This window comes from Canis aureus, chromosome 3 (assembly GCF_053574225.1).
Source record: "Canis aureus isolate CA01 chromosome 3, VMU_Caureus_v.1.0, whole genome shotgun sequence".
Taxonomy (NCBI): Eukaryota; Metazoa; Chordata; class Mammalia; order Carnivora; family Canidae; genus Canis; species Canis aureus.
The window spans coordinates 8,954,083-8,972,374 of record NC_135613.1 but is presented as its reverse complement, the minus strand read 5'-3'; the positions used below and the strand labels follow the sequence as shown (position 1 = coordinate 8,972,374).

Sequence of the window (18,292 nt, the reverse complement as noted above, 5' to 3'; positions counted from 1 at the left end):
TGAGAGATGTCACCCTACTTTGCCTTCCTACATTCTCATTATATATTTATGATCCTTTACAAAATTTCAGGCACTGTTCCAGGTTCCAGTGATGACTAAGATGGATAAAGCCCTACTGCCTGGAAATTACATTTTAGTGAAGGGAGGGAAAAATCAAACATATGAAGTCTGTGTATTATGTAAGGGCTAGGGGAGAACTTTTAAGCCAATTCAGAAAACCCACAAAGTAAATAAGACAAACATATTTAACCATCCAAATATCAATGTGAATTTGTAAAGAATAATGGCATTGACAGTTTATGCCAACTTTTGAACTGTTCTCTCCATCTATGCCGAATAATCTTTGAAATTCAGAATAATTTTTATGGAAGTTTGTTATCAGCAAGCAGTATTTAGGTGGAGTACAAATATGTTTGTATAAATTAAGATTTATAGGGGAAGAAATAATAGAGTAAGAAAATACAGAGTTGTGGAAGACATCTAAGTCACAAGCTCTATCAGTTACTAGCTGTGTGACCCTGAGGCAAATCACTTAACTTCTCTGAGCCTTGGTTTATTCACCTGTGAAATGGATTGAGATATGGTTCCTCCAAGCTTCTAAACCTTTGCATGTAGTTAAAACCAGTGAGAAAAGTATATGCTCTCAACTATTTTTCACTCATCCAGTGAAGCACTCCTTACAAAGCCGAAACTAAGAGAATGCACATCAATACAAGTTGACCCTTGAACAACATGGGGGTTGAAGCAATGACCCTGCCATACTAGTTGAACATCCATATAGAACTTGACTCCCTCAAAACTTAACTGATAGCCAACTTTGACCAGATGCCTAACTGATAACATAAATAGTTGATGAACACATATTTTATGTATGTATTACACACGGTTTTCTTACAATAAAGTTAGAGAAAAGAATGCTATTAACAAAATCATAAGGAAACATGCTATATTGAAAAAATCTACATATAAGTGGACCTGCGCAGTTGAAACTTGTATTATTCGAGGGTCAATTAAACTTATCCCTGGGTCCTAATAAACCTGTATCACAGTCTTTGAGCCATCTTTCTAGAGTGTCTCCTCATGTCTACCTGTACCTACAGAGATACTTTCTGGAAATATGTTCTAGAAACCGTTAATAGTAGCTTACACTGCACACTTTATATTATTTAATTAGTTGTTTTTTGAAGATTTTATTTATTTGACAGAGGAGAAAGCACAAGCAAGGGGAGTAGCAGGCAGAGGTAGAAGGAGGCAGAAGCAGACTCTCCACTGAGCAGGGAGCCCAATGTGGGACTTGATTCCAGAATGCTGGGATCATGATCTGAGCCGAAGGCAGGTACTTAAATGACTGAGCCACCCAGGCACTCCCTATATAATTTTTATTACTTTTGTGTAAAGGATACATACACAGTTGACTAAAACCAAAAATGAATCATGATACCTTGGCTCTAGATTTAATATCTCACTGAGTGAGCTGTGCAGTCATCCTCCTTACTCCCTACACACTTCCCCCAAACCCTAAGAAATTAGAAACTTATTTTAAAGCAAAAGTTTTCAATATCTTTCAATAATATACTTGGTATCAAGTTCTAAAGCTCAATGTAATTGATGGCTATTTATAAGAACGTTACTTAGAAGATTCCTGCCAGAACACAAATTTAAGTCATTTATGTTGCTCAGTCTTCATTATTAAAAAATCTCTCAGCAACTTGGCATTACACTAATGCTCTGATTTCAAGAAATCATAAAAATAAGCCATATGTCAAAGAAAACTGTTGGTTCTGAAAGCTACTATTTTTATGTCGTTGTTCAGGAAATCTCCAAATAATGATATAAAATTTAAAATGACAAGTAAAAAATTTAAATCAATGTTTAGTATTCAATTTTCTATCTTTAAAAAAATTTTACCATGATTTGATAAAACTGTCAAAATCAGGTCTAAATTGTGAAAAACTAATAACATGTGTATGTGTTTGTTTCTTATCCGGTTTTTTAGCCTTTTAAGATTTTGATAAACTAAATCATTTATTACTAAGAATTAAGCATGACATTTACAACCTTTCAACCTTCAACTCATAATCTTATATTAGAAATTTCATGTTAAACTGGATTAGTGTCCCATTAGTATGATACACTATGAAAGTACCACCAAAAAATTCTGGAGAGGGATGCCTGGGTGGCTCAGCGTTTGAGCATCTGCCTTCAGCTCCGGGTGTGATCCCGGAGTCTAGGATCAAGTTCTGCATCAGGCTCCCCATGGGCAGACTGCTTCTCCCTCTCTGTCTCTGCCTCTCTCTGTCTCTCATGAATAAATAAAATCTTTAAAAAAAATTTTTTTTGGATAAAAGCATGGATGGCAAAGTTGGCCAAAAAAAAAAAAAAAAAAAAAGATCACAAATATCCCTTTCTATACTGATTAATTAATTATGGTATTATTCATCTAATAAGCATGGTTTATCTTTTTATTTTTTAAAGATTTTATTTATTTATTCATGAGAATACACACACACACACACACACACACACAGAGAGGCAGAGACACAGGCAGAGGGAGAAGCAGGCTCCATGCAGGAAACCTGATGTGGGACTCGATCCCGGGTCTCCAGGATCATACCCCGGGCCAAAGGTGGCACTAAACCGCTGAGCTACCAAGGCTGCCCAATAAGCATGGTTTAAATAATTTTTGCTTAGATGTGTTACCTTACACACTAGAGCTCAACCTATCCTTCTGTTATTACTGGCTAAGTGACCTAGAGCAAATTTTTAACCTTGGTTTCTTCACCTGTGAAATGAGAATAATAAATTACCTACTTCATAAAGTTTGGAAGATTAAATGAGATAGTGCCAGTAAAAAGTACGGCATATTGCCTAGCACTTAATATACATTTGATAAATGTGAGCTATGGTTATCCATTATATAGATTTGTAAATTTTCCTGTAGTTGAATCAGATAAACTTGGCTGTTTACTTCCTATTGCAAAATCCCTCACTAATCTACTCTGGATGTGTTCATAGTCAGAAATTAAAATGGTAAGTTATGTACATGAATGCTGGATTTTGCTACTGATGATATTTAAAAACACATCATATTTGATTAAATATTTTTAATTTTAAGATTGGTTTTAACTCATGAATTTCATGGCAGAAAAATATAAATAATGGCTAGGAATTATAAAAATAAATCAATGGGGATTATGTAATTGACATCTCCATCTATAACGGCAAAAAAGCATCACCACTGAGTATCTAGTTGTGTTAGAAATCCCTTAAGAAAAAAAAAAAAATCTTGATTTTGGCCCCTCTGACGTCCCAGGTATTACAGGCTGGGCACAGAATCAAGTCTGCAAGCTGGAAAAAAAAAAAAAAAAAGAGAATGAAAGAAAAAGAAATTTACTCTGTGTTACATTATAACATCCTGAAGGTATCTTCATTGTTTCTTGGGGTTGGCAGGAGTAAATATGATGTCAGAAGGAAGGATGATAACAAGAAATCTTTTTTTTTTTTTTTATTTAAGATTTTGTTTATTTATTCATAGAGACACACAGAGAGAGAGAGGCAGAGGAACAGGCAGAGGGAGAAGCAGGCCCCCTATAGGAAGCCCGACATGGGACTCGATCCCGGGTCTCCACGATCACACCCCGGGCTGCAGGCGGCGCTGAACCGCCGCGCCACCAGGGCTGCCTGATAACAAGAAATCTAAGTAAACTTTTTCAAAATAGTTCAAATTTCAGTTTCAAAATTTCAATGTCCAATATTAATTTTGGTAGCAAGAAGCTTTACAGACCCTATTTTACATAAATTATTGTATTTTATACTTTAACATTAGGGAATAAAAAACATTAGAAAAATCTCCTCTCCTCCAACATACGCTTTAAAAGAGTTTGTTCATATGGTGAATAACGGGAAATATCAAGTTGGGAAATAAGTCTCTGCATTCAGTAAAGTTAAACAAATGTTTATTTTGTGACATGGAGGGTACCCTGTTAAGTGTTCTAAGCACATAAGAAAAAACAAAATAGTAAGATTTGCCAGACAAAATAAATAGGATCACCTTTTTATAATTTTTGGAAAGAATGGACTTGGTACCTTTCATGGCCTCTTCAAAAGAGCAAGGTCTTGAAGGACTAGATATTTCTTTCTTCACATTTACATTCAAAGCACCAGCTGCTGCTATAAAAGCAAAACAAAAAGATTGATGTATTTATTTAAACTTTCCCTAAGAAAAAGGTGTATCCTAAAAATCTTTAATTGGAATATTTCCTATAAAATATTATTAAATTATTTTTTTAGCAGAAAATCTAAGCAGAGATGAGTTTTTATAATCACCAATCTATGCCCTAAAAACTCACCAACCAAATGGGCAGTAACATGCTCATGTATCAAAACAAGAAACAACAGCAACTTAAAATCCTTTTTGTAACAGTATTCACATTGACAATATGTGATGAGTAGAAGACTGATGTGAAACCTTTTTTTCTTCCCCTTTTTCCCCCCCTCCATGCTGGGCGTGGAGCCCAATGCAGGGCTTGAATTCACAATCTTTAGATCAAGACCTGAGCTGAGATCAAGAGTTGGATGCTGCACCCAGGTGCCCCAAGATGGATATAAAACTTTTAAAATGTATCAAATATATTTTAACACCAGAATGAAAAAAATTCACCATTCATCTACATAAATGATTTATTAAAATAATACTGATTGAGAAATGTTAATCAATCAGTTGAACTAAATTAAAAATGTGATAAATATTTTTTATTTTTATCTGAACCTGGGTGGCTCAGCGGTTTGGCGTCTGCCTTTGGCCCAGGGCGCAATCCTGGAGACCCGGGATCGAGTCCTGTGTTGGGCTCCTGGCATGGAGCCTGCTTCTTCCACCTCCTGTGTCTCTGCCTCGCTCTCTATGTTTATCATAAATAAGTAAATAAATAAATAAATAAATAAATAAATAAATAAATCTTTAAAAAAAAGTGATAAACAGAACCTATAACATTATGATTATTCCTTTTGTAAAGCCTTGGAAAAAATAATCTTTGTATATTATTAATAGAGAATTTCTAGACTATTACATCTAGTCATAGCAACTACAGCTACCATGGCAACTTTAAATTTAATGGACCTGAGAGTAGGGTTCAGTTCTAAAATTATAAATAGGGACACGCCTGGGTGGCTTAGAAGTTGAGTGTCTGCCTTCAGCCGAGGGTGTGATCCTGGGATCCAGGATCGAGTCCCACATTGGGCTCCCTGTGAGGAGACTGCTTCTCCCTTTGCCTATGTCTCTGCCTCTCTCTCTCTGTCTCTCATGAATAAATAAATAAATCTTTTTAAAAAATCTGTGACTTACTCAGAATGGGAACAGAATCACCTTATTTTCAATTTCTTTTAAATTTTATCTTTATTTATTTTTAAGTAAAGTGTATACCCAATGTGGGGCTTGAACTAACAACCCTGAGATCAAGCATGGTGCTCTACTGACTGAGCCAGCCAAGAGCTCCACCTTATTTTCAATTTCTTATTTTTGATAGGACAATGTGAAATGATACTTATGAAGAGACTATAAAGAGCTAGTTAGTTGTGAATAAAAAGACAAAATGAACACATCTAAGAATGAAGTTAAATAACTTAGTGTGCTACACAGGAAGTCCAATGAATGACATATAGGGAACTGAATGGAAAAGAAATCCATAGACAGTTTTAAAGCATAACAATAATTCTAACAATTACAGACTTACCTATCATCCATCCATCTATCAATCTATCAATCTACCAATCTAGAGCTTGAGTGTGTGAGCAGGGTAGGGAATAGGAGAGGGAGAGAGAGAATCTTAAGAAGGCTCCACACCCAATGCAGAACCTGATGCAGGGCTTGACCTCATGACCCTGAGATTATAACCTGAGCAGAAAACAAAAGTTGGATGCCTAATCAATTGAGCCACCCAGGTACCCCAGCAACCACAGATTTAAAAATAGAAATCTTTGAAAACATTTAAATTTCAACTTTTAAAATCAAGTTTTAGTCAATTGTTGTTAGAGAAAAAAAAAAAAAGAGTAATTATTATATCCCTCATTTCTTACAGAAATACCACTGCTGTGTCACTGCAAAAAATACCTGATGTGATTTATGTGTCTTCATAGAGTGAAGTGAAAACTTTGGTGACTAACTGGCAAAGTTTTATGACCCTGCAAACTAAAAGCTTGGGAACATGCACATGAAGTATATTTTTTAGCTCTAGACTCAGAGCACTGTAGAGGAGCTTTATCTGGCAAAGCATGCAGAACCAGTTTATGTTCAATTGAACCCTTGCCCCAATCACATGTACCAAATATTCATGATCCCCGAATTTTCTGCATAACTATGTTAGACTATGAGTACAGTCTCAGATTTCCAGAGCAGACAGAGCTTGGAAGCACTGGTTGGTGCACAAAGGCCCTCTAGGTATAGAATGAAGCTAAGAAAGAAAAGAAGGCTACCAGACTGGGGAATCCTCCTTCCTTGTGTTGCCATATCTGACTTGGAACTCCCAAGCATTCTGATAATCCTAAATTCAACTCTCCTCTTTCAGGTTGGTATGAAAGTACCTTGGTCAAATCAGGAGGATAGGACATATTAATTTGCTAGTTTAATTATAACTTTTAAATATTTAGGCAAGTAGTATAATAGTCATCATTTCTACAATACTGGGGTAGTCCTAGTTTTTGCTGTTATAATTATACACCACTGAATACTCAAATGTTTAACCACAGTCCCCAGATGAATCACAACAGCAATTGGTTTATCATGAGATAGTGCAAATTTTCTATAACCAAGTTTTCCTGAAAATCATATTCTCTCTCATGTATATCTGAAACGATTATATTTCAGAAAACACAAAAAGTGAAATTATAGCAAAGTTCTTTTTAAAAAATATTTTATTTATTTATTCATGAGAGAGAGATAGAGGCAGAGACACAGGCAGAGGGAGAAGCAGGCTCCATGTAGGGAGCCCGACATGAGACTCAATCCCGGGACTCCAGGACCACACCCCGGACTGAAGGCAGGCGTTAAACTGCTGAGCCACCCGGGGATCCCCAGGAAAATTCTTTAATTAACTATATCATAAAGGCAGAAACTGAAGCATTAGGTCTTATTACAAAGTTTGCATAGTATGTATTTATTTGATTAAGAGATTCTGAGTGTAACTATTATCTATTGAAGACAAAATATGAAAGGAAAAACTTAAAAGAATAAACATGTTAATGATTGCCTAAATGTGGCCAAAGATAGGCAATTAGTGTATGCTGTTAAGCAGAAGACTTAAAAGCTGTTTTATTTGCCAATTTTTCAAAGGGAAATTTCTTTTTTTTTTTTTAAAGATTTATTTATTTATTCATGATAGACATAAAGAGAGAGAGAGAGAGAGAGGCAGAGGGAGAAGCAGGCTCCATGCCGGGAGCCCGATGCGGGACTCGATCCCGGGACTCCAGGATCGCGCCCTGGACCAAAGGCAGGCGCCAAACCGCTGAGCCACCCAGGGATCCCCTCAAAGGGAAATTTCTAATCATCAATATGTATCAGTAAGAAAGGACAGTATTCTTAGTGCTGACACTAAACACTGCAAAGTCCAAAATGTTCTTCATAATTAATCAATAAAAACAAACAACCATAAAACCTCAGTATTTTCAACACTGCAAAATCTTTGAGGCTATTCCCTGACTAGATACCTACACTTCCCACTTCCCTTTCCACACAAATGATACAGCTCATTAGTTCTGTATCAATTATGCCAGCTTTCTCCTCACGAGTAAGCTCCTCTTAACAAAAAATATTAAATGCCACTATTTAAGTAATTTAGCAATTACTACAATGCTTTAGCTACCATTAGTTTTAAGTCAAACTTTCTTGGATTTTTGAAACCTTTCTAGAAAGAAAACAATAAAATATTTGGTCTCTTTGAGTATCTTCTCTTTTATTTATTTTTTTTTAAACCAGTATATTATTTCTAAACTTTGCCTTTTCCTGCCTGAAAATTTTACTGCTGATCTTTTATTCTGAGACAAATATTAATTTCATTAATGCTATGTAATATAGCATACTTTTACAGCAAACTGGTGGATAATAATAAGCAATGCTGTGAAATTTAGACATGATTTATTTTATTTTTATTTTTTAATAAATTTTATTTTATTTTAAGATTTTATTTGTTTATTCATGAGAGACAGAGAGAAAGAGAGGCAGAGACACAAGCAGAGGGAGAAGCAGGCTCCATGCAGGGAGCCTAATATGGGACTCGATTCCGGGACTCTGCGATCATGCCCTGAGCCAAAGGCAGGCGCTCAACCATTGTGCCACCCAGGTGTCCCTAGACATGATTTTTTAAAAAGGGGAGAGATTCATTAAATGATAGAAAGTAATTATCAAGATAAGATTAACTCAGGTCTAGTTACGGTTTCCATTGCTTTTGCTTTTTCTTGCCTGGGCTTTTTCCCCTCTGCCACCTTTAGTCACCTTGTACCTCAATGAATCCTGAACTATATGGGAATAACATAAACAATAAACTTAAAATATGGAAGAAATGCTAATTCTGAAGTATGCTTGAGACTGGAATGAACTGAACCAATGGTAAACATAGCAGAAATCAAGCCTAGGTAAATGGAACATGTATAGAGTTTCATTTTCTAAAATGTTCCCCCTACTTTTGCCAGGAAAAGACTTCTCTTCTTTAAGCAACTAAACGTGTAGGGAAGAAATTCTTTTTTTTTTTTTTTTTTTAAAGATTTTTTTATTTATTCATGAGAGATGGGGGCGGGGCAGAAATACAGGCAGAGGGAGAAGCAGGCTCCATGCAGGAAGCCTGATGTGGGACTTGATCCCGGGACTCCAGGATTATGCCCTGGAGCGGCCAAAGGCAGGCACTAAACCGCTGAGCCACCCAGGGATCCCCGTAGGGAAGAAATTCTTAAGAGACTTCCTACCCAGAGATCTTCTAAACTTATGAACATTTCAATTGTTTTTATTGTTCTGGTTTCTAAAGGAACTACTTTACCTAAATGCTTGAAATTGTATTTGAAATATTAACCAAATTAATATTTTTGACTACAAATTAGAAAATGTTACATGCATATAACTACACTTGTGATTTTATCATTTATCAATCCAAGCTCATCTCTCCCTCTCCCAAAATGCATCCTATAGGCCAGATACAGACTAAACTATTAAGTTTTTCAAAGTCGTCACTTTTACCTTTCTGTATATAAGAGGTACTAAATGAATGATAACTCTTACCAAGTAATATGGATGATATAATTCTGTAGAGTAAACTTCAGTGCATTCCTAGCTTTTCTTTTTACTATTGGAGCATAAGCAGAAATAATAAATATCCTTGACATAAGAGTAAAAACAGTATGTGGTGGCCATCTTCTTAGGAAATCATGCCCTTAGAAATCAATTCATCCTAGCACACAACTTTTTCTTTTTGGTTGACTGGTTTTCATATGCTTCCAAAAAATTAGAAATTAGTGATTGATTTTAGTTCAGAATTTTTATTTTGACATACCTGGGTCAGGAGTGTAAGTGAATGGCTGAACATCATGAGATCTTCCAGCATTGGTCACTACATATATTCCCACTGATACTGGCAACGTTATATGTTGGTCATGATATGGGGGAACCTTCACAATAAGATGATTCTAAATTTAAAGGAAATAACAAGAGTCAAAAAAGAAGCAATATTTAAATTAAAAATTTGAAATAATTATAGTTAAGTACATTTCCTGTTAGCTGTAAAGTATAAAAAGTCTGACTAGGAAAAAAAAAGCATTTTAAAGCTCAGGTTTACAGGCATCATGACATTAAACTTAAAACTGTTTTAATTTATTTTTATTTTTTTAGGATTTTACTTATTCATGAGAGACACAGAGAAAGAGAGAGAAACAGAGATACAGGCAGAGGGAGAAGCAGGCCTCCCACAAGGAGCCCTAATGTGGGACTCCATCCGGGGATCACGCCCTGAGCTGAAGGCAGATGCTCAACCACTGAGCCACTCAAGTATCCCTGCTTTTAATGTTTTACAACGGCTTACAAGGTGCTTCTCCCGCCAACTATCTCTCTTTTCCATTCTCCCTGAGCTTGTTACATTCTGGCCATGCCAACCTTCTCAGTCCAGTCTTTTAACACATTAAATTCATTTTTGTTTTTACCTCACAGCTATTACAACTTGCTTGTCTCTCCCACTGAAATATTCTTTGTTCGCCTCTTCAAATGGCTAGTTCTTAACCCATTTTCAGGTCTTACTCAAAATGTTACCTCCACATAGAGGCTGGCCTTCTATGACCATACTACTTGAAGTAGTAACCCTTCCCAACCGGGTCACATAATCTTATTTCTAAAATAGCATTTATCACCACTTTAAATTACTGTGATTGTTTTTTCACTCTCCAATCACAAGAATTTAAGCTCTGTAAGAACCTAGGATGTTCTGTTTTTCATTCTATAACCACTGTTAAACACCTTATACAATATAGATCAAATGTATTTGTTGAATTAAAAAATGAATAAATTTTGAGGAAAAAAATATGCCCACCAAGCACAATGTCAATTATATGTTTTGTACAACATTAATTGTGAAGTGCCTTTCGCAATGCAGTTCACAACTGCTTCCTAACCACTTTCTCATTAAAGTCAGATAGAGTTCAGTGTACCCAACCCTACCAAATCAAAGTTATTTTTCTGTCAGATAGTGGCAGAAGCATCCTCATAAGAAAAAAGTGTATAGTGCTTCATCAGCACTCACTCAAAGAAGACTTCATCTTCTTGAACCATATTTGAGTTTTGCAACTTCTTCCCTAGTATATTATAGTAATGGGAAGGAGTATTAAGGGCTAGCGATTATGTTTTTCTACTGAGGATGTGATATGCAGGAGGCTAACGATGGCAAATGAGGATGATGTGAGTTTTTTTTTATTTATTTATTCATGTGAGACAGAGAGAGAGGCAGAGACACAAGCAGAGGAGAAGCAGGCTCCCCATGGGGAGCCTGATGCGGGACTCCACCCCAGGACCCCGAGATCACACCCTGAGCCGAAGGCAGACGCTCAGCCACTGAGCCACCCAGGCGTCCTTCTTATTTAGCTAGACTACAGTTGATTGACTCAGTTCATAGAACTAAGTGACAAGTGACAAGTGGGGCCAAGATCAAGGTTTCAATTTTTGAGCAATTAGTTCGTTTCTAAGCCATTTTTTAAAAAGATTTATTTATTTATTTTTGATAGACATAGAGAGAGAGAGAGAGGCAGAGACACAGGAGGAGGGAGAAGCAGGCTCCATGCCGGGAGCCTGACATGGGACTCGATCCCGGGTCTCCAGGATCGCGCCCTGGGCCAAAGGCAGGCGCTAAACCGCTGAGCCACCCAGGGATTCCCCGTTTCTTTTCTTTTCTTCTTCTTCTTTTTTTTTTTTTTTTTTAAAGATTTTATTCATTTATTCATGAGAGACACAGAAAGAGAGGTAGAGACTGAAGCAGGCTCCATGCAGGAAGCCCAATGTGGGACTTCATCCTGGGACCCCAGGATCATACCCCGGGCTGAAGGCAGATGCTTAACCACTAAGCCACCCAGGCACCCCTGGATTCCCCGTTTCTAAGCCATCTTAAAACACTCTCTGAAACAGTCATGTTAGAAGTAAAGAAATAACTTCTGATTTATGGCACTATGCCTCCTAAGCCCAGTTAGCCATCCTCCCTCAAATCAATCAATCAATCACTTTTTAAGCTAGGTGAAAACACATGTATACATGAGTGTATGTCTACAGATATTTGGAGATACTGAAAACACATACTCAAATACACATAAGCTCATCAAAAAATGTATCTGCACTGATCTAACTTCTAATAAACAGTTTTAAAATTCTGCTTACTCTTAACGTTACTCTTTTGTTTGAACACTCTATGTCACAAAGCAGTCCTACCTGAAGAGATGTTTGAATGGATGGGCTTATGAGGTTATCCTCTCCTTCTTAAAATTATTTGGCAAATTTTGCAACTGAAATTATTCTTCTGAATAAAATCTTAGTTCTTGGTAATCAGTAACAGAATTAGTATTTAAAAGTTGGATGCATATGTTATTTAAAAGCTTTTACTCCATTTGCTTTGAGAGTATATTTAAACAAATCTAATTTGAAACCTTTAAAAAACCAAATGAACCTATTTTTATACTATTCTTTCATACTCTCTCCATTTTTTTTTCAATTTGAATCTAGAAATTCTACAAGTGATTTGAATTAAAAACTAGGTAAATTATGAAGTGATAGAAAGTTGTTTTTAAACAACTTTTTTTTTATTTTAGTAAATTAAGAGCAATTAGCTACCATTAAGTTAGGAGCACAATACAGATAAAATACACAAAGGGTTGGGAGGCCTTTGGAGCAAGTCAATATTCTCTAGCATAAAAATAGAAGCATATCTTAATTTTAATTTCTTAGAAAAAATCTGCCTGGGTTCAAAATAACAATTTTCTTCTCAGTAGATAATTTTTTTTTAAATTTATAAGCTATGGTGCTAGATATTTTCCATTCTCCTAAATGACAATTTATCATTGCCACGTTCATTTTGCAGTTAGGGTATGTCTACATATGTAGACATAGATTAGAAACACTAACAAAATTCCTAATAAAATAATTTGAAAATATGTGACCTCTAAGCCTTTGTTTAGTCTAGATGTTCCCCAAAATTCTGAGGATCTCTTTTGGCATTTCTTTCAATAACTTTCCATATTTAAACTGATAATTCCATCTTTTCCAAAACTCCTAAGCTTCTCTTTATTTTTTATTGTTTCCCTCTAAAGAGTGCAATAGAAAGACCTCAGAAGACTAAAGATTAATAACAATCTATACAACTTTGTATTTTTTGATACACTAATGCCTGTTTCATGTTTTATAATACAAGCTATTCTTTTTGTTTTATTTTTTTTTTGAAGATTTTATTTATTTATTTATGAGAGACACATAGAGAAAGGCAGAGACACAGGCAGAGGGAGAAGCAGGCTCCATGCAGGGAGCCTGACGTGGGACTCGATCCTAGGTCCCAGGATCATATCCTGGGCTGAAGGCAGAGCCAAACTGCTGGGCCATTGGGGCTGCCCTAAAACAAGCTATTCTTTTTTTTTTTTTTTTTTTTAAACAAGCTATTCTTAAATTGAATTATATACTTCTTAGTTTCTAATATAACCATTCTTAGTTTCTAGATCCCTTTTTAAAATCATCTCCATATTTCAAGCTGTGAAACTCTTGCTTTCTTTCAAAACCAACTTATGTTTAAGACTATGTATATATACATATACATAGAGATTATATAATCTAACTATATGTGAAAGATCAATCTTAAGAGATTGATCTTTAAGATATGTATCTTTTGTATATATTTAATAGGCAGAATTTATCTGAAATTGTTAAGCTGGGAGTAGATATAATGACCATGTGCCTATCACATTTGGTATATATGTGCACAAGATATTATTGCTTTGAATAGAAGAGCCAGATATTAAACAAAGAACTGTTTTTCCCAGACTTCATTAATCTCAATTTATTTAAGTCTATTTTTAAAGTATTATTCATTCTTACTCTCTACTCAACATGGGGCTCAAACTCACAATCCTGAGGTCAGAGTCATATGCACCTTCAACTGAACCAGCCAGGACCTCTCAACTTTTAAACTTATATTATTTTTAATTTATTATTTTTTAAATTTCTAAATAATAAAAAAGCTTAACGACTGATGAGTTAATTTTTGGGGTTGCAAACGAAGTTATCACAATTACTCATAACTGCAACTTGCAAAGTTATCTTAAATGGTCTTTTCTACTATACCATCTTTTGTTCATTTTTTAATACTACAGAGGTCCTTTCAGCTTTTCTGTATAGACTAAAATTTCTTTTCTCTTGTTTTCTGAGTACTCTTTCCTCTAAATGTTTATTTTTTCAAACAGATTTTTTTTTAAAAGTAATCTCTACACAGAAGCTCAAACCCACAACCCCCAGATAGAGTCACATGCTCCACCAACTGAGCCAGCCAGGCACCCCTAAATGTTTTGGTTTTTTTTCTTTTTCTTTAATATAATCTGTTGGATCAATTCTTTATATCTCCATTGTGATCCAATTCTAAAACACTTCCCAGAAAGTCTCTTAGGAAAAAAAAGACAGAAAGCTCTCTGAAAAAGATAAAAATTTAAAAATGAAAAGAACCATAGAATTAATGAAAGATCATATTATGTTTTAGTTTGTTATACATACTTGCTTGAAAAAACCCCAGGACCTCTAGATAAAGTCACCAAATAAGGACATTAATTCCTTTCCATTCCACCATGTCTTATTTTTATGATTATTCTTCTTTAATCTATTGTAGCTGGTATAACTACCCTGAAAAAAAGTGTTTTAAGAATATTAACTACCCCATGCCTCAAAGGTAAAGAAGTAAAAAAAGGAAGGACGGAAAGAAGGAAGGAAGAGGAAGAGGGAGAGGAGTTAGAGGAAGAAGAGGGGGAGAAGAAGAGGAAGGTGAAAGATGAGGAAGAGGAGGAGGAGGAGAAAAGACTTCACAAAAGACTTAACTTCTTAACACTTCTTAAGTTCTATATGAATCAGCAAGTTAAGACTATAATTTGTTGCAGCTATCTTAATATTTTGTACAATTTATAGGGCAAGTTTCTCAGTCTCCAGAACTAGTTTTCTTATCTATAAACTATATCATAAGGTAAGGAAGAGAAATTATAATAGAATATTATTAGAAAGGAATTTACATTAATCTAACCAACTCATCAAAAAACAAAATGTTTATAGAACACATAGAAGTACTGCACAGATAAGTTAAGCTTTAGTCAGGACCAAAACTACAGGCATGTAAGAGCCTGGTTGAAATCAGGGTTTTAAGTCCCCTCAGAAAAAATAAGGAACCTCAGACCCCAAGGTCCTCATTTTCTTCAAAGTGAATAAAATGAACTGACAGTTGTTTTTTTTTTTTTATATGTTAAGTGCTTAATATTATGAGGAACACAGAAGACTCAAAATATATTGTTCCTAACCTCTGGGAGTCCTTGAAAGGAAGCCACTGTAGTTCATGGGGAGTGTGAATGGTCTGATCATATAAGTTATATAAGAAATCATAAAATGTCAGAGTTAGAAGGAATCTCTCATATAATCTAGTAAAAATTTACGTATTAGTGATAAAGTAAGTGCTAGAACTTCAGTTAAGACATATTGCCCAAAGGTATATGTGACAAACAAATGACTGTTAAGTCCCACTATCTCTTTTTGACAGCATGTAGTAGTAGCATAAAGCCAGAGGAAAACTTTCTACATAGCATTTATCTAGGTGTATAAGAAGCTCCACTTATTATAGGATACTATTTTGTGAAGAATTAACTCAACCCAAAGTAAGATTTAGTTTTTGCCCTTGGCTACTGAAAAGTAATCTCTAAGACCTTTAATTTCTGCTCGATAGGGGTATCTCTGATTTGGGACTTTTGCCACTGGATTAACACATCCAACAATGTGATTTACGAAGGGGACTTTGGAATATGTCATATTAGTTTCAAGCTCTGATGCAACTGAACACTAAAGGTTAGCTGCATGGGCAATATGTGACTGAGCCCTAACAAAAACTCTGGGTACAATGGCTTGGATGAGCTTCCTGATTGATAATACTCTGTGTATTGTCACACATGGATGTGCTGAGAGTGTAAGGCATCCTGAGGACAACAGAGGCTTCACCTTCGGGACCTTCCCAGACCTTGCTCTATGGGTCTTTTCCCTCTGGCTGGTTCTGATTTGTGTCCTTTTGCTTTAATAAAACTGAAATTAAATATAGTGCTTCCTGAATTTTGTGAGTTATTCTAGCAAATCTGAGTAGGGAGTGGGAACCTCTAAATCTGAAGCCTACTGTTCAAAAATGAAAGTGGTCAGGAGACTCCTGAACTTGTGCCTAGTATCTGAAGTGAGGGCAGTATCAGAGAACACTGTGCCCTTAGCTTTGAGTTTGGCAATGTATTATAGTGGATATATATTTTAGATTTTATTAAAAAAAATACAAAGCAATAAAAAAAACTTTAAAAGTTACAAACTTTTTTGCTAAATTAGCCAATCTCTAATTTTTTCCTCTTCCATCTCTACTATTTGCTTTCATGTGCTATTTTCTACTCCTTTTCTTCTCCTCTGGTAAATTTTAGGCTTTGGGTATTTTACATGTAAGTTTGTTCCTCTCTTCATGACCTATACGTATATGTGTTATTCTGCATATGCCTTCTATCTGATTTGTTCATTAATTTGTCCTTCTCTTCTGATAGTCTCAACTTCTGTAAGTGTAATACTATTTGTTCCACATTCTAATTCATAAGCCAGTTTTTTACCCTGTTTTCAAGCTCTTTTTACTTGTCATTTAGAAAATAACGTATGGTGAGGTCCTACAGACCCTTTAAGTGTAACAAACAGTGCCTCTGCGAAAAAGTAACTAACAAACATAGAACACCTACACATAGCAGGTACTCGATAAATAAGTTTCCTTTGATTTAACTAAATAGTAAATCTGGATAATCCAAATCCTCAGAACAAACAAATACCAGGAAAGAAAGGTTTCATTTATTAACAATGATAATTTATTAATGCTTCTAACTTTTAAAAATAGGTAACTGTCATTTTTAGCATCAGTGGAATAATTCCATTTCAGTTAGAGAAATTCTCAAGAAAGAAACTTTTATATGATTTGTATGAATTCTACATAAAGAAGAAATTTAATCTATTGATCAGGAAAATTTCAGAACAAAACTAAATTTCTCAAAGAGTAAATAATTAAACTACAAAAAGGGTTAAATTATACCTGATGAAATAATTCCATGTCAATTTCAGCTTCTGACTTCCAAGAGTTTTCATCTGATTGAAATAAAAACAGTAATTTACTAAAATTCTGAAACTCTTTTTACTTTGTAGCTATTATTGTATCTTTATAACAAAGTAGAACATGCGACATTTTCCATACCAGTATTATGCCTACTTACCAGAAACATTTTCTTGGAAAATAACTTTAGTTCCTTTCAGAAAGTTCTTGCCGATTAAAAATACTTCTTCCTCTCCTTTCACTGAACAGCTATGCAAGCTTTTCTTTAAGATTTCTGGCACTCCTGCTGGCTGAGCTGTGGGTACACATAAGCATTCCATAAAAAGAACCACCAACACTTATTTCTTTTCTAAAATCGACTCAATTATCCAGTTCTAGAAGTTGTCTTTGTGGACCTCTGAATTGGACTTCCTTTACCCTGCAGCTTAACTTTCACCCTAACAAGAAAAACCCAGGAATTAGTTTTTAATAATTCTGTATTTTTATTAATGTATTAATTTTTAATAATTCTGATGAGATTTTGTAGGGATAGATTAATGTCTAAGATGGGGTTTTATTATATGTCATCTTTGTTTTATCATTATGTGATTGATGAATAGGTTTTAAAATATGCACTTAGTTGGGCAGCCCCGGTGGCTCAGTGGTTTAGCGCCGCTTGCAGCCCGGGGTGTGATCCTATCCTGGAGATCCGGGATTGAGTCCCATGTTGGGCTTCCTGCATGGAGCCTGCTTCTCCCTCTGCCTGTGTCTCTGCCTCTCTCTCTCTCTCTCTGTGTCTCTATGAATAATCTTAAAAAAATGCACTTAATTGTATTTGTCGTAATATTTTTTAAGAATTCTATTTAAAAACAAGCTTGTCAAAAAAAAAAAATAAAAAAAATAAAAACAAGCTTGTCCCACAGTCCTAACCTCAAAAATGCCAGCTATGCTTTTGCCATTACGAGACTTCTGAAGCAATATGTGCCTCTGGGTGGTGGTGAGGGCTACTTTCAGAATCTACACCCAGGACTCAGAGGCCCCACACCAAAAGAACACCTAAAAACAGACCGACTCCAAATCTGAATAGTTTTTTCTACAAGGGGATCTCCCTGAATTAGGATGACCTGAGCTCAAAAAATAAAATGCACTAGTTTTCCAATTACAAGACAAAGTAACCACTACTAAAATAAACAAAGAAGCTGTAAAGTACTGAGGGCACAAATCTAATGAATATATTATAATCAGCCTACCAACTTTTCTCATGCCAGGATTTCCTTAAGAAAATCTAATAAGTATTCCTTAGCAAAACAGGTTTCTAAGTCAAGTAAATCTGAGAAATACTGGGTTAAAGCAAAGCTAAATAAACAAAAGGATTTCTCTAAGTATTTAATATGCTGATAAACAGTATAAATATTCAAGAAGTGAATATAGTATACAAGTTCCATGCACATATCAGGACT

General features: G+C 35.2%; 1 protein-coding gene across 10 annotated transcripts in view; it reads right to left on the bottom strand.

The window, feature by feature from the left end:
- NFAT5 (nuclear factor of activated T cells 5) overlaps positions 1-18,292 on the bottom strand; it is a 121,950-nt gene that overhangs the window by 15,822 nt on the left and 87,836 nt on the right. For 7 of the 10 annotated variants that reach the window (XM_077888564.1, XM_077888567.1, XM_077888582.1 and 4 more), the window contains 4 exons: positions 17,014-17,148; positions 16,836-16,888; positions 9,531-9,663; positions 4,087-4,170 (listed from right to left, as the gene is read on the bottom strand). In XM_077888564.1, the coding sequence (XP_077744690.1) occupies positions 4,087-4,170; positions 9,531-9,663; positions 16,836-16,888; positions 17,014-17,148 (405 nt within the window). The remainder of the gene's footprint in view (positions 1-4,086; positions 4,171-9,530; positions 9,664-16,835; positions 16,889-17,013; positions 17,149-18,292) is intronic. The other 3 variants (XM_077888566.1, XM_077888571.1, XM_077888585.1) reach the window with 1 other exon arrangement.